The sequence below is a fragment of the Emiliania huxleyi genome, assembly GCF_000372725.1.
Source record: "Emiliania huxleyi CCMP1516 chromosome Unknown EMIHUscaffold_130, whole genome shotgun sequence".
Classification (NCBI taxonomy): Eukaryota; Haptophyta; order Isochrysidales; family Noelaerhabdaceae; genus Emiliania; species Emiliania huxleyi.
Window position 1 is genome coordinate 133,290 of NW_005201286.1, and position 21,185 is coordinate 154,474.

Consider the following 21,185-nt stretch of genomic DNA (forward strand, 5'->3'; position numbering starts at 1 on the left):
CGTGCTGATTTTTGCGCGCGAGCGTCGCGATTTTTGGTCTGGTTGGTCCGTCGTGGCCGGTGCGCGGGAAACTCGCCGAAAACCCGCGCAGCCGGCCGATTGTACGACCGAGGTCGCTGAGCCTTGGCGACGCGGCGCGCGCGTCGCCAAGGAGTTCGTAAAATGTCAGAGTTTTTTTTGTACCTCGCTCGTGCGTCGTGGTCGGTCCCTGGTCGACCGGGAGACTAGCACACAGTCCACAGAGTGCCATAATGCACAGCCGGAGTGCCATAATGCGCACCGACTGTGTGCGCGGAGAGCCCGCCGGTGCGCCGCCCTACGCGCACGCTGACGCTCGAACACTCTCACCCAAGCCCGCTCCTCAGACCAGATCGAGAAGGCAGCGCAAGCTGCGGGTCGACCGACGCTTGCGCTGCCCGCATCGCCCGCGTGCGCTGCCGCTTGGCGTTGACGCGCTTCTGGCGCCAGAATGCGCTGTCGCCGTGCGCGTTGCAATGCGCTGGGTCGCCGCCCCGCCAGTGGCGGCACTCGGACACGCGCGCGTCGCAGATGAGGCAGTAGCAGTTGGGGCAAGCCGCCTCGTTGCCATCGACTGGCGCCGCGACCAGCCTCTCGGTTGCATGGAAGGGGTGGAGCGGGCAGAGCGCCCGCTGGTGCGGCAGGTGCTCGGGCAGCAAGCCTGTGCAGCATAGTGCTGCATTCGGTGAGACAGGGCATCTCATGGCGACTATCGACGGACGGGCGCCTGATGCAGCGGAGATCTGCACGTCGCCGCCTTCGAGCGTATCAGCGGCAGCGGCGGAGCTTTGAAGCGGCGGCGCCACCTCCTCCACCTCGTCCTCGCTCATCGCCGCCTCATCCGACGCCTCCGACTCCTCCTGCTCCACCTCCGCCTCCGCCTCCACCTCGTCGTCCTCCCCCGCCGCCTCTGGCTGCTGATCGGGCGGCAAGGGCGTAGCGTTGCTCGAGGAGGATGGCAGCGCGCCGCTACTGCTGCTGCTGCTGCCGCCGCCGCCGCCGCTGCTGCCGCCGCCGCCGCCGCTGCTGCTGCTGCCGCCGCGCCACCCGCCTCCGCCTCGCCTCTCCTCCTGCCCGGTGTCTGCCGCGCCTCGCGTCCGCTTCCCCAAGACGGCGCGCCCTCCGAATCTGCCCTTGCCAAAGTCGTACCGGAGCGGCGCAGTGTACTCGGCCGACAGCAAGGCTGCTCTCCGGAGTGCCATAGCCAGCGGAAGGAGGCCCGTGGCGGAGCGCGGCGATCCTGTGCTCGTGAGCACCCCGAGCAGCGAGCGGCACTCGCGCGCGTCCACATGCACAAACTTGCCCGCGGAGAGCGAGGCGAGGGCGGTGTAGAAGCCGGGCTGGCCGTGCTTCGCGAGCTCGGGGCACAGCGGCTGCCCGATACCCCTATGCTTGCGCGTGAAGAGCCAGTAGATCTGCACCGCGTCGGCGACCGTGAGCGTGACCGGCGGAGCGGCGTACTTTTCAGGGTTGGACATCATGGCGCGGAGGCCCTCCACTGCCCGGCTTTTTGGGTCGAGCAGGGGCAGCGCCGCATCATCGGCGCCGTCGGCGCTGGAGAGCCCACCACCGCCGTCAAGAGACGACAGCACGTGGGCAGCTGAAGGGCTGCCCGCGGGCGGTGTTGGCGAGCATGCCTGCGCCGCCGAGGTTGTCAGCGAGGCCTCCTCACCGCCGCAGACAATCGCACAGGAGTGGGCGCAAACGGCGCAGCGCGAGGCCTCGCCGTCACCCTCGCCTCCGCCGCCGCAGACCGGCTCGACCACTCCGTCTGCCTCCGTCGCGGTGCTGGTCACTGTCGCGGTACCAATGAATTTGCCCATGCAAAAGTTGTAGAGGCGAGCGGCGAAGCCCTTAGTGCGGACTTCCTCTCTCATCATAAGCTTCGTGTGTGCGATCGACACGCGCGCTAACCCGACCCTGGGTTCCGGCTGCATACAGGTAGGGGGTCTGTCCGTCTTGTTTGGCCCAAGACAGGCGTTTTTTGGACGGGCAGATCCTTCCACCCTTGATATTCAATTCACAGGTGCTCGGCAAAAAAGTCAGCCGAGATCTGGAGAGCCGTCTCCACGTCTCTGGCCGTCGCCGCGTCGCTCGTGTCGCCCCGGGCCACGAAACCGTGGTGCATCTCGGGGAAGGGATGGGAGACGCACGCGAACCCGAGATCCCTCACCGCCGCGGTGACCGCGCCCTCCTCGCCGTAGTCATCGAGGCTGTCCTCCTGCGCCGGCAGGAGCAGCATCGGGCACTTGCCGGTTTTCGCCGCGAACTCGCCGGGCTGCCCCGGCTCGCCATAGAAGCCCGCGGCCTGCAGCGAGGGGTGCGCAGAAACGCCGGCGCGGATGATGCCAGCACCGGCGGCGTGGAACACGGGAACGGCACCCCAGCACAAACCGAATCCGCCGACGTTGGCGGACCCCATCTCGCCGGCCAGGAACGCTTTGCATCCCTCCAGCATCGGCATGTACTTGGCGGGGTTCTGCGCCGAGATCCAGCCCACCGTTTCCTCGGCGCCAGACATGAAGCCGTCCAGACCACCGAAGCCGTTGATCTCGGTTCCGGTGTAGACGTCGGGCATGATCACGTTGAAGCCGCACTTCGCAAAGGAGTCGCACACGCTCTTGATGCGCCCGCCAGAGAAGCCGAACACGTCGTACGCGACGATGAGGCCGCCGCGGGCCGTTCCCTCTGCTGCCACGACATAGTGGTTCACGTCATCAAGCTGGATCACCTGGCCGTCCAGCTCCCGGTCCTCGTCGGCAGCCAGCGCGGGCAGGGCCCCCGGAGGGCAGCAGCTGCCCGACAGGGCGCGTCTGGCGGTGCGCGAGAGCGCCGGAAGAGACGAGGAGCGAAGGAGCATCGCTCGTGGCAGTTTGGCGTGGCTGCCGACCCGAAGGCAGGATCTAGTCTTCCAACTCGTTGCAGGTTTGGCGTGGCTGCTTGTCTACAGCAGCTGGTCGGGAACCAGGAGGCCGCAGACCGCGGCGCCATTGTTTCTTTTTTCAACACTTACTGGCAGGTTTCTTTCCCCCTCGGTCAGACACGCCGTTGTATCATGCGGAACGCGGTGCGTCTGGCGGCGCCACCACCCTTGGCAGCACAAAGCCGCGCCAGAGGTCCGCCAGCTCCGGAGCCGCTCCCTCGCGGCTGTCGAAGCGCTCCTCGTCCCACGCGATCAGGTAGCCCAGCCGCATCACCGCGACCGCCCGCTTGCGGGCCGCCTCCGGGAAGAGCTCGTGGGACTGCGGCGACCACTCCGCCGCCTTGAGGATGAGCCTGCCCACCTCCACTGCCGCGGCCGCTGGCTCCAGGTTGGCCGGCCTGAGGGAGGGCAGAGGCGTGGGGTGTCGAGAGAGAGAGCATCCGGCGAGTGGGGAAGAGACCATGGCGCGCCTCAGTGCGAGGGCCTTGGCCTCGCCCGCCACGCGCACGCCGAAGCGTCCCGTCGAAGCGCTCGCGGAGACGACGACGCCGACCTTGCCGTTCAGCGAGGGCCGCGAGACGAGAGAGTGGATCGCGACTGTGGAACCGACAGCCGCAGCTGTCGGATCCGACTCGCTCCACGAGCAGAGGACGCGCGCCCGCTCGAGGGCCGAAGGCTCGCCGGCTGAAGAGTCCGCGTCGCCGCGCAGCAGCGCCCGCGCCCGGTCGACGGTGAGCGCCTGCGGGAGGAGGGACAGTGAGCGTGAGGACAATGCACTCACGCTACTTCAGCCGCTAGTCTCGGGCATGCCTCGAGGTGCTGGAGCGGCGTCCAGCCGCGGCTGGCGACCAGCCAAGCGGCGAGGTCGGCGTGGCCTTGGAAGTTCGCGAGCTCCTCGAGCGTTCCGGCGGGCGTTGCGGCGCGGGAGGCGCCGTAGGAGGAGAGGAGCTTGGCGACCTCGAGGTGGCCCTGGTGGCACGCAGCGAGCAGCGGCGTGACGCCGTTGTTGCGGGCTTGGCTGACCGTCGCATTGGCCTCTAGAAGCAGCCGGACGATCTCGACGTGGCCAAACTGGCATGCGATGGACAGCGGCGTGACGCCATTCTCCTCGGCCTGGTTGATTGCCGCGTCAGCCTCGAGAAGCAGCTGGGCGATCTCGAGCTGGCCCTTCTCGCACGCGATGTATAGAGGCGTGGAGCCGTTCTCCTTGGCTTGGTTGACCGAAGCGCTGGCCTCGAGGAGCAGCTGGGTGATCTCGACGCGCCCCTGCAGGCATGCCACGAGCAGCGGCGTGACGCCGCCATCCATGAATTGGCCGACCGCTGCGCCAGCAACGCACAGTAGACGGACGATCTCGAGGTGGCCTTGCTGGCACGCGCTGAGCAGCGGCGTGAAGCCGTTGTTCGTCGCTTGGTCGATCGCCGCGTTGGCCTCGAGGAGCAGCTTGACGATCTCGAGGTGGTTGTTCTGGCACGCGATGAGCAGCGGTGTGACGCCGTCGTTGCGGGCTTGGCCGACCGCCGCGCCAGCCTCGAGAAGCAGCCGGACGATGTCAACGTGCCCCTGCTGGCACGCCATGAGCAGCGGCGTGCCGCCTTGCTTCTCGGCTTGCTTGACCGCCGCGCCCGCCTTGAGGAGCAGCCGGACGATGTCGACGTGGCCCTTCTGGCACGCCATGATCAGCGGCGTGAAGCCATCGTGCAGGGAATGGTTGACCGCCGCGCCAGCCTGCTGGAGCAGCCGGACGCACTCGAGGTGGCCCTTCTGGCACGCGATGTACAGCGCGGAAGCGCCGCCGCCAGTCGTCCCCCCAGCGCTCGCGCCGGCTTCGAGCAGCAGCCGCACCGCCTCGGCCTGCCCGTGACGAGCGGCCCAGGTGAGCAGCGTGTCTTGCTTCTCGGTCTTGAGCCGCGCGTCGAGCTGGGCCGTGAGCGACGTGCCGCGCGTCCCCCAACCGGATAGGACGGCGCGCAGCGAGCCCAGGTTTCCCACCGCCAGATCGGGGAGCAGAGTTGGGCTCGCGCCGCCGCTCATGCCGGGGAGGCGGAGATTCAAAACAAAAAAATACGCGGGAGAAAAAAAGTGTGAAGGTCAATCCTGAGACGCCTCACTACTCGGCGCCTCCCTTCCGCACCTTTTTGCAGTCCTCTGGTGAGTCCTCAGCCTCGACCGCACCTGCATCCTCCCGCGTCGGTGCAAAGCACGCGTGCTACAGCCGGCGATGACCCGCCATGACGTTGGCAAACTCACTCGCTCTTACGCTGCTGGCGGCGGCTGGCTCTTCCTCGGCGCCGCGCCTCGCCCCGCTCGCGCTCCTCCTGCTGGCGGGTCGCTGCGAGGCCGCGGGCACGATATGCGACAACAGCGTGCCATGCTTCTCCGGCTGCCCCACCGGCGTGTATGGCACGTCGCTGTGCGACGGCAACTACACGGGCACCACAGTGGGTCTGTCCAACCAAGGGCTCTCGGGGACGATCCCTCCGCAACTGGGTGACATCTCGCAGCTGCAGAGGCTTGGTCTGTCCGGCAACTCCATCTCGGGCACCATCCCTCCGGAGACGAGCAAGCTCTCGCAGCTGGAGTGGCTTAACCTGTTCAGCAACTCCATCTCGGGCACCATCCCTCCGGAGACGGGCACGCAGCTGCAGTTCCTTCGGCTGGGCAGCAACTCCATCTCGGGCACCATCCCTCCGGAGACGAGCAAGCTCTCGCAGTTGACGTACCTTGGTCTGAGCAGCACGTCCATCTCGGGCACCATCCCTGCGCAGCTGGGCAGTCTCGCCTCCCTTGCGGCGCTATACTTGTTCAACAACAAACTCGAGTACCCGCGCAGTAGTGAGGCCCGGGTCGAGTACGATCTTGCCACCCGCATCTGCCGCGGCGTAGGAAGTGCCACGTGCCTCGGCGTCCCTCCTTGGAGCTGCAGCGCGTTTGCCGACGCGCAGCTATCTGTAACCGACCCCAACGAGTGCGTGGTCTGCGACAACCAGACTGCAAGCCTCATCATCCTCGGCGTCTGCATTCTTGTCGGCATCGTCGCCCTCGCCGCCTTCGTCCGCTTAGTCGTCCGCAACCCCTGGGCCCTCAAGCGGTGGGTCTCCTCCGCCGCGATCCTCTTCAACCACGCCCAGACGGCCAGCATCATCGCAAGCATGCGTCTCGAGTGGCCCCGCTCCCTCATCGCAATCGCCTCCGCGCTCAAGCTCGACCTGCTCATGCTGCCCAGCGCCAGCTGCCTTGTTGGGGGAGAGGATTTGTTCGAGGGGTACACGATCTCGGCGTTTGATTCGTACACGTTCTACGCCTCCTTTGCCGTGCTTGTTTTGCTGCTCGCGCCCCTCCTCGTCAAGTACTTCGCCCTCTACCGCCGCCGGCTCGCCATCGCCGACACGGCGGAGCTCGTGCTGAGCCTGATCTACTCGCTGCTCTTCACCTTTGCATGGAGTCTCGTGCTCGATTACTTGGCCTACGTGGTTGGCTATTTAGCGTCTATTGGCGTGGATGGGTATACATTCGACGTGTCGCAAAAGGGGTTCGAAAGCACGATGCCGGTGGCGGTGCTGGGTGCGCTGCTGCTGGTCCTCTTGCTCCGCTTCTCTGGCAACGTCCGCGCCTTCAAGCGCGGCGTCAAAAGTGGAGTGTGGCGGCGCCCGAACTCGTGCGGAGGCTCTGCCTGCTGCGGCACACGCCCCATTCCTCCCCGCCGGCTCGAGCGGCATGTCGCTTTCCTCGTTGGCCGCTTCGCTCGCCACGCTCCCCGCTGGCAGGTCGTCATCTGGCTTCGGCAGTTCATTCTCCTCCTCCTCGCCTTCGCCAGCAACGTCCTCTTTTATGCGACCACAGACAAGACCTTCAACGCCGGCCGCTACGCCATCGCCGCCCTCGCGATCGCCGTCACGCTCGTCTTTTGGCGCCTCCAGTGCCGCGCCCTGCCCTTCGCCTTCCGCTTCCAGAACGCGCTCGAGTCGTGTCTGTACGGTACCACCGCTCTCTTCCTCGCCCTCGCCATGGTTTACACCGCGCTCCCCGCCGACCCTGCCGCTGCGCGAGTGAGCAAGGCGCTCATGGCGATCGTGCTTCTCAGCAGTCTCATCGTCGGCGCCGTCTACTCGATCCGCGAGCTGCGGCGGATGCGGCGCGCGCTCGCTGACGTCGACCTCTCCGCCATCCTCAGCGCCGCCGACTCCAAGATCGACGGCTCGCTCGCAGATCGGCTGCGCGACGGCTCGGTGCGGCTGCTCCGCTGCAGCTGGCTGGCGTCGCCCGCCTCCGACGCTTTCCTCGGCCGCGACGCCTCTGGCGCCGTCATCATGAAGAGGCAGCAGGACATGCCGGCAGAAGCGTTTGTGCCTTGCGATGAGGCGGTGGCGATGCTGGAGCGAGGCGACCGGTCTATCCTAGCGCTCTCGTACGGCTGGCTGACGGTGTTTCACCCGGACCCTCGCGGCACTACCCTCGCCGCCGTCCGCCGCTTCCTCGATGCCGACGCGGCGGCCAGCGACACCGGGCTCTTCTGGGACTTTTGCAGCCTTCCGCAAAAGGGCCCAAACGGGGAGGAGAAGAGCGAGGAGGAGAAGGCCATGTTCGGGCGAGGCCTCAAAGTGATGGGGAATTTCTACGCCAGCGTCACGGGCACCTCCGTCATCCAGCAGCGCAACATCGACCTCCCGCCAGGCGCGACCACCGGGTTCGGACCGGGAGAGTACAACCCAACGCCGTACGAGGGCGATGGTGGCCGCGGCTGGTGCATCTTCGAGCAGGGGACCGCAATGACGGTGCTGGCGCACCTGACGGCGGCGGAGAGGCAGGCGGAGGAGGAGGGCAAGGCGCTGCCAGAGCGCTTCCGCCGCGCGCAGGCGAGCCGCGCCAAGGTGTATGACATCGGAGGGGAGGCGCCGGTGGCGCGCGAGTGCTCTCTGCCGCCAAAGAAGGTGCTCGACGAGGCGTGCCGCGCGATCGAGAAGGCGCGCTTCACGGGCAAGGCGGACCAGGTGATGGTGCCGCAGATGCTGGCCGAGTTCGAGTGGACTTTCCGGAGCACGTTTGAGCAGGCGCTCGAGGACTATGCGACGAGCGGCGCGACGATTGGGCGGAAGGAGCAGGAGGCGATGCAGCAGGAAACGCCGGTACGTCTGGCTGAGTGCTGAGTGTAAGACGAGAGAGCGAGCCACAAAAGTACCACCGGAGACAGTGGCCTACTGCAAGCACTTGAGAACAACGACATGTGTGAGTGTTAGATCTAGTATTGCGAAATCTCTCTTGTCAGTTGTGGAATCCCTGCGGGGCCTCGCAACGCTAAATAACTCAGCAGGCCTCACGCGACGTAGAGCGACCCCGTCTCCCGTCATCTGGTCCCGTCATTTCCCTACCCCCCAGGTACAATGGCTAGGACTGTGAACGCCCAACCACGTCGACTCAGGACTGTGGAAATCCCTGGTTCCGCGGCCTGGGCTCGCCAACCACCTTCAGGACTCAGCCTGGTTACTGTCACAGTCTCAGTTAAGTTAGTTAGTCTCACCTTTTGTCTTTTCTCGATTCTCGCTCGAGAAGAATTGAATCAACAAAAACAAACACGTAAAATTGAAAGCCACAACCGGGCCCGAAATCGCACAGAGAACTCTCTCTCACAGCACAGGCAAGCAAGCAAGAAGAATTTTACAACAAAGCGCGATGGAGACTGCGGAGTACATGCTGCAGGAAGTCAATGGGCTTGAAACGACCGTCGTGGCTTTCGCGCGAGGAATATTGCTGGGCGATGCCGTACTGGTGCCTCTCGCCTACTCGTACGTAGCGGAGACACACATATGGCATATTAGTTGATTTACGACTGAATACTCGGTATGGTCCATCCCGCGCCGCAACTCGGAATGAGGATTCATTTCTCCTGCCGACCAATCCTGCTTGCTTGCTTCCTGCTGAGTGAGTCCGCGCGCAGCCGCTGAGATCATTCTCTCCGTAGAGATCGGGCGCGCGATGTTTTTGGCGTTGCCCCCGGGTGTTGGTTGCGCTTCAGGCAGCAGGGAGCAGGCGCGCACCCTCGCACCTTCAGGCAATAGCACCGTCAGCGCCCTCGACCAGCTGCACGAGGAGAACATGGCTCTGCGGCGGGAGAACGAGCAGCTCCGCCAGGAGACGAGACACTGCTTTTCCTTTTGCCTTCACTCATGAAATCGTAGCGCGTAGGGTCGCTTCACGAGTTCACGAAGATCGAAGTCCCCAATGGCAATATGAATCCTTGGCAATGTGCACCGACCAATTCTTTTTAGTTTCGCCTCGGTTTCAATCTATATGTCTGAATCTGTTCACTATGCTCTATGGTGGAAACTCATATCGGCAGAACAGCGGGGAGGGGTCAGGCCTCGGCCTCCTGGCGCGCCGCCTCCTCGCCGCCTCCCTCGGCGCCCCGCGCCGGCGCACGACGCGGCTCAACCGTCGCCGCCTGCGCACCCTGCGCCTCACGCGGCGCCTCGGCGGTCCCTCGGCAGACCTCGCCTCCGTTGGCGCGCGCGAGCGCCTCTGCGACTAGTAGGTCCCAGTCGAGCCGCGAGAGGGCGAGGGCGAGGATGGCGCAGAGGAGGGCGTACCCGACCGCGACGCCGTAGTAGACGGCGCCGAGCGAGCGCCTCCAGTACACGACGAGCAGCGCGACCGCCGGCACCTGCCCCGCCCACGACCCGACCAGGCCGGCGAGCAGCACCGCGCGCGTGCGGCCGGTCGCCATGAGCAGCCCCTCGAGCACGACGGCGAGGTTCATCGAGATTGTGGCGAGGCAGAGCCTAATCTCGGACGATCTCGAGTGCGCTCGGTGATCTCGGGCGATCTCGCCTCGGCGGCGAGGCAGGGCCCGAGGCGCGCGCGCACGAAGGCGTCGAGCACCGATGCGTCGGAGGAGAAGATGGCCGCGAGCGGGCGCGGCGCGGCCAGGATGAGAGCGGCGACGGCGGCGAGGGCGACGCACGCGAGGCCAAGGCCGGCAACGACGCAGCGGCGCGCGTCGTGCGGCCGCGAAGCGCCAAGGGCCTGCGCCACCTACGGTCCGGTCCGGCACACTTGTCCACACACACGAGGTAGGTGGGGCCGGGCGGCCCTCGCGACGCCACGTCTGAAAGGCAGGAGCCCCGCGCCATTCACAGTGCGAGGCTCTCTGCGCGTGGGTGAGCGGCGAGAGTGTGAGTGCGAGTGTGTTGTGTGTGTGTTGTGTGAGTGCGAGTGTGTTGTGTGAGTGAGTGAGTGAGTGTGAGTGTGTCTGTTGTGTGTGTGTGTGTCGTGTGTGTGTGTGTGTTGTGTTGTGTTGTGTTGTGTTGTGTTGTGTTGTGTTGTGTGTGTGTGTGTGTGTGTGTGTGTGAGTGCGAGTGTGTTGTGTGAGTGAGTGAGTGAGTGAGTGTGTCTGTTGTGTGTGTGTGTGTCGTGTGTGTGTGTGTGTTGTGTTGTGTTGTGTTGTGTTGTGTTCTGTTGTGTTGTGTTGTGTGTGTGTGTGTGTGTGTGTGTGTGTGTGTGTGTGTGTGTGTGTGTGTGTGTGTGAGTGAGTGAGTGAGTGAGTGAGTGTGTGTGTCTTGTGCGCCACCTTTGATCCCGACACCGCCGGTGAGCGAGCCAGGAAGTCTCCCCAGATCTCCCCAGATCTCCCCAGACCTCCCCCCTATCTCACCTTGATCCCGACTCCGCCGGTGAGCGAGCCAGTGAGCACGAGCGAGATCCACATCACGCGGTACGATGCGGTGAAGACGGCGAGATCGAGGGTGGAGAGCGACGCTGCGAACGCGCCGACCGCAGACATCCGCCAAAAGTCAGAGGCGATGGAGAGGGCGGCGGGGACGTACAGCTTCAGGTACTCGCGCACGCGGGATTTCGTGACAAAGGCCGGGGAGACGCCGCACCAGCCGACTGCCTGGGGCCACCCCTGCCGCCCGTACCCGAGGCAGAGGCAAAAGAGGCCCGCAAGCGCGAGCAGCTGCAGCCACTCGACCGCACTCGTCACGATCGGGCATGCCGGGAAGCCGTACCTGCGGAGGTGTGCGGAGGTGTGGGGAGGTGTGGGGAGAGGTGTGGGGAGGTGTGGCGCGAGGGAGCCGTACCCGCCGAAGCGCGACGGGCCGGTAGGTACGCCAAGGACAAGCAGGTAGCCGAGGAGCAGGTTGGCCGCGAGGCCGACGAGGGCGACGGCCGCGGCCGGCTTGACGATCCTCTGTGCCGAAAGGTACTGCTGCAGCTGCGAGAAGAGCACCCGCGCCGGGATGCAGGCCAGCAGCACGAGCGAAAAGTAGGAGGCGTCGGGGATCAGCGCGGCGTCCGCGCGAGTGAGGCGGAGCACGGGGCCCGTCGCCGCCCAGAGGCCCATCACGAAGCACGAAATCACGCCGAGCACCGCAACGCTCACCTGCAGCCACTCGCCGGCGAGCTGCCACGGCGCGGTCCCCGCCTTTGCCGCGCCGACGGCGTTGCCGACAAATATGCCGAGGACGCGGCCCTGAATCAGTACACCCGAGGCCATGGTCCACAGGTCAGAGAGCGATGCCGCCGCAAGCGCGTGCGTGCCCACGTGCCCGAGGAGCGCCGTGTCTGTCACCTTCATGCCGACCCACCCGAGCTGGCCGATGAACAGGGCAGGCGCCAGCGCGAGGATCCCGGCCGCCGTCTCTCGCCACGACGCCACGCGAGGCGGCGGCGACGGGTCGAGGAAGGGATCATGCTGGTTGTCCATAAGGCACGGATGGCTGCGGTTCGGGGTGGGGTTGGGTTGGGCTGTCTGCTAGCCTATCGGTGCCAGCCTATCGGTGCCGCGTAAAAAAAGAATTCAAAAATCGCGGCACAGCGGACGGTGCGGGGCGTGCCGCAGGTTGGAGGACGCCGTCACCGACGAGCGCGTTGGAGTATCCACTCCGGAGGGCTTTCAACGGGCTCGTCGGTGGCGGCTTCCCTGAACCTGCGCCGCGCTCGGCGAACCTCGACAGCGCCTTCCCCCTTCTTGTATGCTTTGCACATGCGACAGCCTGTCGGCGCTGCTGACCGTGCCATGATGCACAATTGATCACCTGCATAGCTCGCGGCCTTAGTATCAAGCATTCACAGTGACGACCTGATCGTACGGCCAGTAGGAAGGTGTCCTTCCATCGTGTGCACGCTTCTGGCGCAATGAGCGCGTCGCCTCGGATTGGCTGCTGGCCCTCTCGAGGCTATGCCTACACAGCCTCGCGCGCATGGGACCACGCACCTTCTCAGGAGTCAGGACAGCGCCGGTGCCTCTCTCTTGGACCGGCAAACGTGGTGGTCTCGTGTCACCAATGTGGGACCAGTCAGTGCGGCATCGCGCCATCGACAGCTCTGAACTGCGCCTCACCACTGACCGGGAAGGCCGCCAAGTGGGCCAGCACTGTCGCACATTGTGGCAGCAGTCAGCAGTGCATGTCTGATAGCTAGAGCAGCAGCGTCAGGGTCGCAGGGTCGGATCGTGTCAAGCCTCTCGCCCGGCCGGCCGCGTGCAGACGTCGGGGCACCTGTCTGCTGTCTGCTGCCTGGAGTGATCCACCCCGGCAGAGGGAATGGATCCACCAGCGAGTGCATGGGTGAAAAGTTGAAATACGTGATTTCTATGCTATCAAAAAGTCTTAGAGACAGGTACCGACGTCTCGGAACCGGGCCGGCCCCGCTTCTCACAGCGCATTCTGCTCCTCGAGGATCTTGACCATGTCGTCGAGCGGCGGGTCCCACGTCGACGCGATGCCCTTCTCCTTGTTGAAGTAGTAAGTGTCTCCCGAGGCGGGGTCCTGCGCGCAGCCCCAGCCGTCGGGAAGGTTGCCCGCCTCCGCCGCTTTTCGAGCCATTGCGACGTACCGAGTGCGTTTCGTCGCCTTGTCAAAGGCCTCTGGGTCTCGCCGCGCCGCCTGCATGTCCTTCATCGCCTGCCACTGCGCCTCCTTGGCCGCTTCCCGCTCCTTGGCCGCCTTTTGGAAGCCGTCAAACAGGCCGGCGTTCACGGCTGCGCGGGGCCGGCGGCAGCTGTGGCGAGCGGCGGGCGTGGCGAGCGAGAACGCCTCGGACCCGCGAATCAGGCTCGCGCACGCAGCGAACAGTACGAGCGCTTTGGCCAGCATGCTTCGCCTGCGGGGGCGGCGGCCGCGAGGGTCAGGTCTGGGACACAACACGGAGCAGCTCGAGGCTTCGCCGCGATCCTGCACACCCTGGTGCCTTCGCAAAAAAGAAGAAAAATCGGCGGGTTTTCTCATTCTTGGCATGCGGCACGCCGGCACACGATGAGCAGCACGACGCACACCGTCGCGGCGAGCGGCGGGCCGCAGGAGGTCCGCCTGGGCGAGGACGTGATGACGGTCCTGCCACTCGGCAGCGGCTGCGAGGTCGGCCGCTCTGCCGTCGTGGTCAAATTCAAGGGCTCGACCGTCATGTTTGACTGCGGCGTGCACCCGGGCCGCACCGGCTACGACGCGCTGCCCTTCTTCGACGAGATCGACCCGACGGAGGTGGACCTGCTGCTGGTGACCCACTTCCACATGGACCACTGCGGCGCGCTCCCATTCTTCCTGCAAAAGACGGGCTTCGGCGGCCGCACCTTCATGACGCACCCGACCAAGGCGGTGTGCAAGCTGCTGCTGCACGACTCGGTCAAGATCGGGCACGACGACGGCCGCATGTGGGACGAGGCCGACCTCGTCGCCGCCATGGACCGCATCGAGCTCATCAACTACCACCAGGCCGCCGTGCACTAGTGCCTCCCTTGGACACTCTGGTGGACACACCGTGGCGCCTCTTCGAGACTCTGAACTCTCTCTCAGAGGCGGACACTAGTGCCACACTCGTAGGCACTCTGTGCGAGACGGCCGCCTGGGGGCACCGCCTCGGGTGCTGACTCCTAATCTAGCACCGACTCCAATGTAGCACCGACTCTGGCACAGATACGCAGGTGCTCTCGCACAAGTGCATCGGGAACCCTCCCCTACCAGCCCGGTACCCTACCCCCCCCTACCCCACCAGGTGCTCTCGCACAAGGGCATCCGGTTCTGGTGCTACAACGCGGGCCACGTGCTCGGCGCGGCTATGTTCATGATCGAGGTTGGTAATAATAATAATATAATAATAATAATAATAATAATAAGCGGCCATGTTCATGATCGAGGTTGGCGGCGTGCGCGTCCTCTACACCGGCGACTTCTCGCGCCAGCCCGACCGGCACCTGCTCGGCGACTTCCTAGACACTTCCGAGACACTTCGAACACTTCCGAGACACTTCCTAAACACTCCCTAGACACTTCCGAGACACTCCCGAGACACTTCAGAGACACTCCTGAGACACTTCCGAGACACTTCCGAGACACCCCCGAGACACCCCCGAGACACTTCCTAGCCCGGCCGCCGCTCGCTCGGCGTCGAGACGCCGACACATCCACCGCCCTTGCTTGGGCCGTCCGCGAACCCTGTCGGAACCTTCCTCCCGGTACCGTCCGGTCTGCGCACGTTCCGCGAACCTTCCGCGACCCTTCCGCGACCCTTCCGCGACCCTTCCGCGACCCTTCCGCGACCCTTCCGCGACCCTTCCGAGAACCTTCCGAGACCCTTCCGAGACCCTTCCGCGACCCTTCCGCGACCCTTCCCGCGGCAGGTGCCGAGACGCCGACGGACCCGCCGCATGTGCTCATCGTCGAGTCGACGTACGGGGTGTGCTGTCGCCTAGACACTTCCGAGACACTTCCTAGAGTCGACGTACGGGGTGTGCTGTCGCACGCGCGAGCTGCGAGAGCTGCGCTCGCCTAGGAGGTGTCTCGGAGGTGTCTCGGAAGTGTCTAGGTGATGTCGCACGAGCCGCGCGAGCTGCGAGAGCTGCGCTTCACCGCCGCCGTGCACGCGATCTTGCAGCGCGGTGGAAAGTGCCTCATCCCGGTCTTTGCGCTGGGGCGGTCGCAGGAGCTGCTGCTCATCCTCGACGCCTACTGGCGCGATCACCCCGAGCTGCACAAGGTGCCTCTGTACTATGCGTCTGGCATCGCCAAGCGCTGCATGCGCATCTACCAGACGTACATCAACATGATGAACGAGAACATCCGCGACGCACACGCGACGGGCCGCAACCCGTGGGAGTTTGAGTTTGTGCGCAACTTGCCCTCGTCTGCCCAGTTCAACGACTCGCAGCCGATGGTCGTGATGGCGTCGCCAGGCATGCTGCAGCAAGGCCTGTCTCGGGAGCTCTTTGAGCTTTGGTGCTCCGACCGGCGGAACGGGCTCGTAATGCCGGGCTACTCCGTCGTCGGCACGCTGGCCAACCACCTCCTCTCCGAGCCAAAAGAGATCCAGACGAGCGGCGGCGACTGGGTCGCCGTCAACCTCACCATCACCTACGTGTCCTTCTCTGCGCACTCCGACTTTACGCAGACGTCCGAGTTCATCTCCGCCACGCGGCCACGCCACGTCATCCACGTGCACGGCGGCGAGGAGGAGATGAAGCGCCTCGCCCGCGCGCTCGCCAAGCAGTACAGCCCGAAGGAGGTCGAGTTCCTGACGCCTCAGAACTGCCAGCCCGTGCAGCTTCGCTTCCCGGGAGAGAAGATTGCGCGTGTCGTCGGCTCGCTGGCGGAGGAGGAGCCGTCGGACGGCGCGCCGCTCGAGGCGCTTCTCCTGCTCAAGGAGAACAAGTACACCCTGCTCGCCCCCGCGGACCTCCACACGGCCACCGACCTCGCGACCACGCGGCTGCTGCAGCGGCCCCGCTTCCGGTTCGAGCGGCCGCCCGCCGCGCTCCTCTCGGCCGTCGGTCGTATCTTTGAGGTGGGGCCGCCGCAGCCAGCCCTGCTCCTCGCGGAGGGGGGAGGAGGCGGAGGTGGAGGCGGCGGCGGCGGCGGCGGCGGCGGCGGCGGCGGAGAAGGAGGAGGAGGCGGCGGTGGTGGCGGAGGCGGGGCTGTCGAGACGGGAGGGGAGCAGGCGGGGGAGGAGGCGGCAGAGGAGGGCGGGCCTTCGGCGTTGGCACGCCGGTGGCTGGTGCAGGGGCTGGTGGCGGTGGAGGTGTCGCCGGCGAGCAGCCTGGCGGTGCTGGAGTGGGAGGCGGACCCGATCGCCGACACAGTCGCTGACGCGGTGTCGGCGCTGCTGCTGCAGCTGCAGGCCCAGCAGTTGCCCGAGGTGGCGGCGGCGGAGGAGCCCGCGGGAGGCGGCGGCGGCGGCGAGGGAGGCGGCGGCGGCGCAGGGGGCGGGCTCGACTTCGCCTTGCGGGTGCTCGCAGAGCAGTTTGGCGCGGTGGAGGAGGAGGAGGCGGGCGGGGCAAGGCGGCTGCAGGTCGCCGGCCACGCTGTCCGGCTGCACGGCGCGTCGCTGCCGTTCGAGCGCATCGAGAGCGAGAGTGAGTTCGCGCTGCAGCGCGTGCGCGACGTGCTCGCGCGGGCGCTGGACGCTTGCCGGCCCGTGGCGGCGTGATTCCGCGCCACTCTCGACATCTCGCGCGCCCACAGCGCAACGCAATGAACATTCGCCCCCTCCACACACCGGGAACCCTCGAGCTGCGTCCGTGCACCGTGGCGTACAGTCGATCATTCTCTTGGCGCTCGCGACACACTTTGTTTGGGTTAAAAATCAGCCGACACGCGACACACACCGCGCAACACGTAGTAGCTATGACAGGGACCGCGGCCGCGGACCCGGCGGCGGACGGGGCTGGCGCGCAAGCGCCGGCCAGACCGTCGTGCCGCCGGGGATGCGCAGCGGACGCTGGAATAGCTCCGATCGCGCGCAACTGGAGGACGCGGTGAGTGTCGCAAGGTTGTTCGGTGCGTCTTGTGTCAGGGTGATAAGGCCTGGCTACGCGACCATCGAGGTCGACCTGAAGCACGAGAAGGCCGCGGGCGACCGCGAGTCGGTGCAGGCGGCGGAGCGCTCGTACGTCGAGCGCACCGCGCCGAAGAAGAAGGAGCCCACCAAGGAGCAGCTCGCGGCTCGAGCCGCGGCACGCAAGGCCAAGAAGAACCGGCAGAAGGAGCGCCGGGCGACGGAGGCTGGCGAGCGCGCCGCGAGCGAGGCCGAGCGCGCGGAGGCCCCGCGGGCGCAGCTGCGCGAGAACATCCAGTACGTGATGGCCGGGCTGCGGTCTGCAGCTGCGCAGGCGCGCAGCCAGGCCGGGTCCAAAATGGGGGTCGAATACTCGCTGCCCCCGGAGAGGGACGACGGGTATCGACGCGGCCCCAGCAAGGTGTACGCCACAGTTCCCCAGGGGACCGTGGCGACGACCGTCGCCTCGGACTGGCTCGCGAACGAGCTGGCCGAGCACGGAGAGATCGATGCGGCATACCGCGACCGCATAGTCATGCACCTGATGACGGCCGCCGGCGCCTCGGCGCCGGCCGACGCCGTGTTCAGGTTCACGGCTGGCGACGCGATGCAGACCGAGGACGACGACGAGGACGCCGACCGCTCCGAGGATTATTCCGACGACGGGAGGGCGTCCGACTTGTAGCTGGCCTCACCCATATCTTACCCTCTGCCCCCCCTCCTGCTACCCCCCAGGCTAGATGGTCACAGATAGCCCCACACAGCCCCTTACCCCTTCACCCTCGCCTCGCTGGTGTTTCTGAACACGTAGACGACCACGCTGTGGGGGTTGTGTTATAGGAGTAGGAGAGTGGGGTGCAGGTTGCTCACCCACGGCACCGGGCCGGTGCTTGCACTTTGAATGCCGTGGGGCTCCTGCCCGTGTCCCGGGCGTGGAGATGCGAGGGTCGCCCCCCCTTGCCCCACCACTTTGTGTGTGTGGAGACGTTTACCTTACCTTACCTTACCTTAAGCTAGCGAGTGGCACAGGACTCACACACGCTCGGACTCAACACACGCTCGGACCCTCGGTGCTCGGACAGTGCGACACTCACTCACGGTGTGTGACTCACACTGGACACTCACTGCCGCTTCTTGGCGCGGTCCTCGGCTGCCGCGCTTCCTCTCTTGCAGCAGCGCCCGCAGAAGCAGCGGCCGACGCAGCAACACGCCAGGAGCGTGAGCGAGATTGCGCCGACGCATATCGCCAGACTGAGCCATTGCACCAGGTCCTGCGGCTCTAGAAAGAATGGATCGACCTCATTCATCTTGGCGTGGACCTCGGCGTCCGGCTTCACGTACGTCCCCTCTGCGGCGGCCTCGATGATCTCTAGGGCCCGAGGCAAGCCCCCGTAGGTACGGAGGGTCTCGCCCGCAGCCTTTGAGGCCGCGGCGAACGTCGGGTCATGCAGCAACAGCTTCGTGCTCTCGACGAGATTTGAGAAGTCCTCCTCCAATATCACTCCGGCGCCGGCCTCCTGAAGCATCCGCGCGTTGGTGAACTGGTCCTGCATCCCAGGGTATCCTAAGACGGGGATACCGGCTCTGATGGTGTCTGTCACGCCGCCCCAGCCGCAGTGCGAAAGAAATATCTTCACGGCGGCGTGCTGCAGGACCTCCGGCTGGGGCGTGAACTTGTCGATTCGCACGAGCTCGCCCTGTGCAGGCAGGTACGCACGGAGCGTCTCCTGCTGAGACGCCCTCAGCGACCACAGGAAGCGAACGCCGAGTGAAGTCGCCATCTCGTCGAGCAGCGCACTCAGCCTCGTGCAGGTATTCTCGTGAAGCTCGTACTTGGTGCCCATCGACACGTACACGACTGGAGCTCCCGCGTCGCGAGCGGCGTCGAGCCAGCCGAGCATGCCTGCTGGGATAACATCCGGCTGGGGCCGGTCTATCACGCCCAGCACGTGGATATTCTCCTTCAGCTCGACATTGTGGCTGAGAGGAGGACCGCCGAGCAGCATCAGCGAAGGCGCGCTCGTGATCATTTGGAGCAGGCCATCTCCCATGCTCAGACCTCGGGCGTCAAACAGAGCGCGCATCTCGCGGTCGGCAAAGACCATGTATGTCTGCAGGAAGCGGCACACCATGTGGTTCTTCACGCGCGCCACTAGAGACTGCTTCAGCTCGGTGACCGGAGGCGGCTTCATGTAGTTGGGATATCGGCAGACCCGATCGTCATCATGCTCGAGGAACAGAGGCAGTGGCGGAACCGAGAAGTAGCTTACCCATGGGATTCCAGACGCCGCTACGACGGGGACGCTACCGAAAGATGCCGCGTGGAGGAGCACCGCATCGACCCCCGCACGTGCGAGCCACGGACCCAGCTCGTCATGCATGCTAAACATCGGCACGTCGAGCGTCGATCGGTAGGTTGAAAGCACCTTTGCGAAGAGGAGTGGCTTCTTGTACCACGGCAGGTTTTTGAAGTCGTACTCGGGGCCACTGAACAGCGTGTCAAAAGCCCAGTCCTCTGTCCCGAGGAAGACCATCGTGGCCGAGCCCACGCCTTTGGGGAAGTAGGACCTATGCTCCGTAGTGTTTGGCACCACGAAAGAGACATCGTGGCCATGCTCGAGCAGGCCCTCGATCAGCGGGACGACGGTGAGGTGGTGGCTCCTCATCATGCCGCCAAAGACCGCGACGTGCTTGCCCGCTGCGGCCAGCGCCAAAACGCTGAACATCGTCAAGCAGTAGAGAGGGCCGGGCGCAGCCATTGTGATCAGGGCGAGTGATCAGGCGAGGCCAACGCGAGCGAGTCGTCCCGCGCAAGGCGCGATAGACAGATATTTTCTTCTCTTTAACACGGCTGTGAACAGTGAAGTCGCTGGGACGACGCGGTTTTTTATCAGCCCACTCTTTCCTTTGCACCTGATGCTACAGGGGGCCGCTGGCAGCGAAATGACATCTCCCCGTGGGAGGGAGCCCATCGCACCACCAGGTGGAAGAGAAGAAGGTAGTAGCAAGGTGCACCGGATAAAGCACGCGTCACGTACACAACAGCAACTCACTGACCCAGCTCTATGCATAGCTCGCAGAATCAGAAGGGGTGAACACACGTCGCACAAACGAATCAGAAGCATTGGGACACCTCGACATTCACGGGGTACCGACCCGTGGCGTCGGTACCGCCGGAGCACACCACGCCGGGCAGGCGGCAGGGGAGCCATGGGTACGCCTCCTCCGGCGGTTGGGGAGGGGGCGGTGAGGATGGGCTCAGTCTCGAGATTGCGACCCAGTGGGGTGCCGGAGGCGGCGAGGAGGAGGTCTTGGCGGGCGGAAGCTCTCCTTTCACCAGGCCGCCGGTGAGGGCAGAGGCGGACATGGTGGAGGCGGGGACGTCGGCAGAGACGGCGATGGCGCCTGCGGCGATGGCGGAGGCGAGAGCGGCCGAGGGAGAGACGGCCAATGGCGTCGCAGCTGTGTTGGCCGGAGGAGGCTGCGCTTTGGTAGAATTTGTCGGCCGCTTCGGTTGCTGTTTGGGAGACGCATCGAAGCTCGGTAGTGGGGGCATTTGCAGTTGAGGCATTTGCGGCTCTGGAAGCTGCGGACCTCTGAGCTCTGGCAAAGAAAATTCCTGGAAGTGCGGCATGCCAAAGTCTGGCATGAGCTCCTCCCGGATCCGTGCTGTCACCCGCGACGCCTTTGGTCCGAGGCCTGCCTCTGGCGGAAAACTACCCGGCATCGCACGGCCTGCGGCAGCACTCCGCGCGAGGACCAGCACGACGGTCAGCGAGAGCGTCAAAGCGACGGAGCACGAGACGACACGCGCACGCGACGGCGAGGGCTGAAGAGCGATCATTGGCGGCGCAAGAGAGCAGGAAGGCAGCTCTCGAGGCCGACCTAGTCGTAGCCGATTGCATATTCCGCAGGCCCGATTTCCGTCCCCTCCATTTCTTTTCTCTCTGGGAGAGCGGCTTAGTCCCTGGCTGTTCTTCACCTTTCTACCTACCTACCTACGTCCGGCCGTGCCCCGCGGGGGCGCGGTCGGCACCAGAAGGGGGTTGATACGTTCTCTAGAGACGACGTAGTCGTGGACGGCCGCAATCACAGTGGACGGACACGACGAGACGAGTGTGAAAGCACGGAGGCAACAAAACACACTAGGGTTCGGGAGAAGGCTAGGGTTAGGGAGAGAGTGCCTGACGGGCTTCGGCCCGACGTCCCCCCCCTCGACTTAGTCGAGTAACGACATAGTCGAGTAACCGTGCACTCTCGGATCACGATGCGTTAGGGAACGTGATATTCATGACCGGAGATTTGATGTTCATGATCTTGTCACGAAGTTCGAAGAACCGTTTGGGCTTGAGGGGCTTCGTGAAGAAGTCGGCGAGGTTGGCGTCGCTACGCACGAAGGGGTAGTCGTCACACCCTACTGCCTCGAAAGGGCGGGGCTGTCCCGGAAAGTGAGAAACGCCGGGCAGCGTGACGCACAACTTTA

The 21,185-nt window shown here is 65.2% G+C and overlaps 7 protein-coding genes across 7 annotated transcripts; 2 read left to right on the forward strand and 5 right to left on the reverse strand.

Annotated features, from left to right (window-relative positions):
* Positions 1-344: 344 nt before the first annotated feature.
* Positions 345-1,895, reverse strand: EMIHUDRAFT_226121 (hypothetical protein; the record flags this gene model as incomplete). The annotated part of the gene is made up of 2 exons (XM_005788989.1): positions 345-854; positions 1,131-1,895. The coding sequence occupies 2 exons, from the start codon at positions 1,893-1,895 to the stop codon at positions 345-347; spliced, it is 1,275 nt and encodes a 424-aa protein (XP_005789046.1).
* Positions 1,896-1,973: 78 nt separating this feature from the next.
* On the reverse strand, positions 1,974-2,996 carry EMIHUDRAFT_362345 (putative endo-1,3(4)-beta-glucanase). The gene has a single exon (XM_005788990.1). It carries the CDS (start codon positions 2,876-2,878, stop codon positions 2,039-2,041), a length of 840 nt encoding a protein of 279 aa, XP_005789047.1. The 5' UTR covers positions 2,879-2,996; the 3' UTR covers positions 1,974-2,038.
* A 75-nt stretch (positions 2,997-3,071) lies between these two features.
* EMIHUDRAFT_313382 (hypothetical protein) lies at positions 3,072-3,404 on the reverse strand (the record flags this gene model as incomplete). Its single annotated transcript, XM_005788991.1, has 1 exon — positions 3,072-3,404. The coding sequence occupies one exon, from the start codon at positions 3,402-3,404 to the stop codon at positions 3,072-3,074; it is 333 nt and encodes a 110-aa protein (XP_005789048.1).
* A 1,951-nt stretch (positions 3,405-5,355) lies between these two features.
* On the forward strand, positions 5,356-5,703 carry EMIHUDRAFT_57069 (hypothetical protein; the record flags this gene model as incomplete). Its single annotated transcript, XM_005788992.1, has 1 exon — positions 5,356-5,703. A coding segment is annotated over one exon (348 nt), but the record flags the coding sequence as incomplete, so codon positions are not given.
* A 4,244-nt stretch (positions 5,704-9,947) lies between these two features.
* On the reverse strand, positions 9,948-11,701 carry EMIHUDRAFT_440504 (hypothetical protein). Its single transcript, XM_005788993.1, has 3 exons — positions 11,021-11,701; positions 10,590-10,944; positions 9,948-9,970 (listed from the first exon to the last, which is right to left on the reverse strand). The coding sequence occupies exons 1-2, from the start codon at positions 11,640-11,642 to the stop codon at positions 10,916-10,918; spliced, it is 651 nt and encodes a 216-aa protein (XP_005789050.1). The 5' UTR covers positions 11,643-11,701; the 3' UTR covers positions 9,948-9,970; positions 10,590-10,915.
* A 1,490-nt stretch (positions 11,702-13,191) lies between these two features.
* Positions 13,192-16,354, forward strand: EMIHUDRAFT_70636 (hypothetical protein; the record flags this gene model as incomplete). The annotated part of the gene is made up of 5 exons (XM_005788994.1): positions 13,192-13,653; positions 13,928-14,009; positions 14,493-14,608; positions 14,738-15,712; positions 15,863-16,354. The coding sequence occupies 5 exons, from the start codon at positions 13,192-13,194 to the stop codon at positions 16,352-16,354; spliced, it is 2,127 nt and encodes a 708-aa protein (XP_005789051.1).
* A 1,469-nt stretch (positions 16,355-17,823) lies between these two features.
* On the reverse strand, positions 17,824-19,461 carry EMIHUDRAFT_226129 (hypothetical protein; the record flags this gene model as incomplete). Its single annotated transcript, XM_005788995.1, has 1 exon — positions 17,824-19,461. One exon carries the CDS (start codon positions 19,459-19,461, stop codon positions 17,824-17,826), a length of 1,638 nt encoding a protein of 545 aa, XP_005789052.1.
* Between the last annotated feature and the right edge of the window lie 1,724 nt (positions 19,462-21,185).